Genomic DNA, 3,856 nt, shown 5'->3' on the forward strand with positions numbered 1-3,856 from the left:
TAATTTTCTTGCTTTCTTTTTCTCCCAAACTGAAAGTCTATATTATTTTCTCATATTACAAGTAATATAAAGAAGATGAAGAGTATTCAGCTTTTTAGCATCTGAGCATATAACACGCATTTATATTTTCCCTCAATTCAAAACACAATAGACAATAAAGATGTAAACAGAAGTCTTGTGCGCTTTCATTTTTAAGTAACTAGAAGGAAATGTAAGGATTATGTAAACCCATGTTGGTTTATAAATAAACAAACTGGAGATTTTTGAGATCAAGTTTCTCAGAATGAAACAACTAGTTAGATAATATATATTCTCTCAAAATCAGTTTATTTTTTTTCTCACCAAACACTTCTTATAAATACAGAGTCCAGGGCCTTCTAAATCCCACCAAAGACCTTAAGGGAGCTCATGGTGATAGTCTTGTGAAGAATATCTCTATCTGACTAAAATTTCTTCCACGCATACATTTTAGAGTGATTTCGCCTCCATATGTTTCTTTTAATCATTTATTACTTGGTCAGGCTTCTGACATCTATGACCCAAGTTACTGAGGGCTATGGACAAGTGGGACCATTCATTTCTCCTTTGTGGCTCTAAATAGGGAGAGGTTTCCAACGTGTGGCTCCATATGGGGAGACTTCACATGGGTGTCAGCACTTCTCATCCCTCTGTTCCCTCCATGAAAAGATTAGCCCATCTAAGGGGCACAGTTCACTTAGGCTGCCCGGAGCCTGGTTATTCTATGAGGTGAAGCCCTGGTTGTCAAGCACCTTCCCCCTCTAATACCCATCTACTACTTCTGAAAAACTACTGCTAAACTAAACAAGGGTGCCCTGGATCCAATGCGACATTCACCTTCCCTTTTCATTCACTCCCTTTTTATGTTTGTGCATTGAGAGTAAGCTTTCTCATTGCCTTCCTTCAAACATGGTGCAAAAATTAAAACATAGCTATGGCTTATGAAACAAAATCTCAAACCACTTGATTTAATATATTTCATAGAGAATAAACAGCAATCATCATATAGTTCCCTCAATAATACATGAAAACTATACTGGGTAAGTGGACATTTTGTCCACATAACTAGCGCCAATGTGTCCAGCAGCAATGTCTCCCTTTTGACAGGAGTTTTTGAAAGTAGGAAGGTAGGACTTGTCTTCTTTTCCCTGTCTCATGTAAGCCCTCTTTATTTCTCCATACATTAACAGCCTCTCCTCGTCCTTTTCCTTTGCCTTTTTTCTTTGCTTGGATCATCTCTAAACACATTTTCTTGAAGTGTCATCTAAAACTGGTATATCTAGATATTATATCTTAGGGTAGATTCAATGTTTTTAACATAAAGGTGATTATGATTTTCTCTTTTATATTTTTAGTCTTAATAGGTTTTGAAACTAATAACAAATACGAAATTAAGAACAGCCTTGGACAAAGGGTTTACTGTGCAGTGGAAGATACTGATTGCTGTACCCGAAATTGCTGTGGACCATCTAGACCATTTACATTGAGGATTCTTGATAACTTGGGTAAAGAAGTCATAACTCTGGAGAGACCGCTAAGATGTTCCAGCTGTTGTTTCCCCTGCTGCCTTCAGGAGGTCTGTGAGCAATTACCAGGCCAGTTTGTAAAGTAGTTCAGCAAGGATTTTCACCCTTTCATTGAACTTTTTATTGAACCTAGATATCACAATGATTATTACATTTACATATATTCTTTTGCCTTTATAGATAGAAATCCAAGCCCCTCCTGGTGTACCAGTAGGTTATGTTACTCAGAACTGGCACCCATGTCTGCCAAAGTTTACAATTCAAAATGAGAAAAGAGATGATGTGCTAAAAATCATTGGTCCATGTGTTGTGTGCAGCTGTTGTGCAGATATTGATTTTGAGGTAAGAGATGTCATAATGTTTATATGATTTGCTTTCCTAATAAGAAGAATATAATTTTGCAGGATGTTACAAACACATTAAGTATTGTGTACTAATATCTCAATAGAGAGATAATGTTTTCATATATTTAACTTTGGTCAGAGTGGTTGTTACTACTGCGATTAAAGGTCAGTGTTAATTATAATAAATGGAAAAAAAAGAGAAGTAGAGCTCTGCAGTCAAATAAAAATAAGTAAAACATCTAACATTTATACATGGTGGTTTCTGTGTGATGACACTGTACATTATCCATTTTAAATAAATCATTAACTTTGTTATCTAAGTTTGATTGCCAAAACATATGGATCTTTCCTTTAATCCGAAATATAGGCCGCTATTGCTTGAGACCATGTTCAGAAAGTCTGACATCATTGAGTTCCTACAAAAAGATCAATTATGCAAAGACAGTTTTGAGAAAGTTAGTATAATATGTACTACCCAATTATGCTTATCTGTAGCCTCTTCTTTAGCCCTGTACTAAAGTAGGTCATTGGAAACCACAATATATTCGTATATTTACTACATAGGAGAATTACATTATAGCCATTCTCCAACAGATGGCCTAGCCTTACAACCTGAGTTCTTTGCTTGCAAATGTTTAACAATCGGGAGATTTTATGAATTAATCTTGATTTCTTGTTTTTCTTGGAAAATCAGAAAATTGAGCAAACTCCTTTTCTACAGAGGGGGCAGAAATCTGCTAAAGTTGAGTAGGGCTGCCCCTTTACAATATTACAAGTAAACTCTACCACTATCTCCACTACTTCCTTAGGTTTTCCACTATACAGTGTCATTCACTTATATTATCTGCCTGCCTTCTTTCATCATATGGCTTGCAAATCTTCTGTTGGACTCTAGCTATACAAAGATGAATCCTTCCTCTTGTTAACTTCATAATCTAGTGGCAGAGATGGGCAATTCTAAAAAAACACACATGATGTAGAAACTTTTAAAAAGCTCTTGTAAAGGTATTTGTATAGTGTAAGTGTGTGTAATATTCATGTATACAGATTTTATATAGGGGTATGAATAATGATAGTTCTCCACATAGTGGATGGCATATCTATTGTAGATCCAGAGGAGTGAAAAGTAATTGTTCCTTCAAGGAACAATATTAACAGAAGTTTAGATGTCATATATTTTATTTTTAGGAAATACATATGTGAAAACACTGGAGAAGCATGGTGAAATTCTTACATTTGATGCCAAGAAATTAAACTTCATCCAACAACCTTTCTTGATGGATGCCTTAAAGCATCCATTACATGTAATGAATTAATTTTTCTTCTATTCATCTAGAATGATCATATCTAGATACCATCTTGGAGAGAATTGATAAACAGTCACTTGAATCATTTCCTTTAGGGTTGATGATGGAAAGTTTGACAACTGAAAGCAGAAATTATCAGTATGAGGCACCACTGAGGAACATGGAATTCATCAGGGTGTCACTGAGCATGGAAACTTGAAGTTAAAAAGAGATAAAAACCTGATCCACAGCAGGGATGGAAGTCATTCTAAAGAAAGCAATAATTCAAAAGACATCTCATAGGTGTATTGTGGGGCACTGATTCATGGATTGATGTCAATTAAAGATGAAAGAAAACTTGGAGATGATTCTGATGTCTTATTATTCTGATGTCAGATGTTCAAGCAGGTGAATGTATAACGATACCATTGGCCAAGTTAAGAATCTTAGTGGAGAAACACTTTATTTGTGGGAAGCTCATGATTTGTACTTGGGTCATGGTGGATTTAGTTGTGTAGGGGAAAAGGATGGAGAGTTTTCAGCATATGGATAGTAGTTAAAGCTGTAAGAATATTATCACAGCAGTGAATAGGAGAGAGCCAAGTAGATCTTCTAACCAATGTAGATTATAAGGGAGTCTGTCTCCTTCCAGGACTCTTGATAGGGGAAAAAATATGGCCAC

At 35.6% G+C, this 3,856-nt stretch overlaps 1 protein-coding gene across 1 annotated transcript in view; it reads left to right on the top strand.

Annotated features, from left to right (window-relative positions):
• LOC105811812 (phospholipid scramblase 2-like) overlaps positions 1 to 3,856 on the top strand; it is a 69,682-nt gene that overhangs the window by 25,695 nt on the left and 40,131 nt on the right. Inside the window, 2 exon segments of the mRNA XM_012646090.1 lie at positions 1,374 to 1,594; positions 1,725 to 1,886. Of these exon segments, the coding sequence (XP_012501544.1) occupies positions 1,374 to 1,594; positions 1,725 to 1,886 (383 nt within the window).

Source organism: Propithecus coquereli, unplaced genomic scaffold (assembly GCF_000956105.1).
Source record: "Propithecus coquereli isolate 6110/MARCELLA unplaced genomic scaffold, Pcoq_1.0 Scaffold240, whole genome shotgun sequence".
Classification (NCBI taxonomy): domain Eukaryota; kingdom Metazoa; phylum Chordata; class Mammalia; order Primates; family Indriidae; genus Propithecus; species Propithecus coquereli.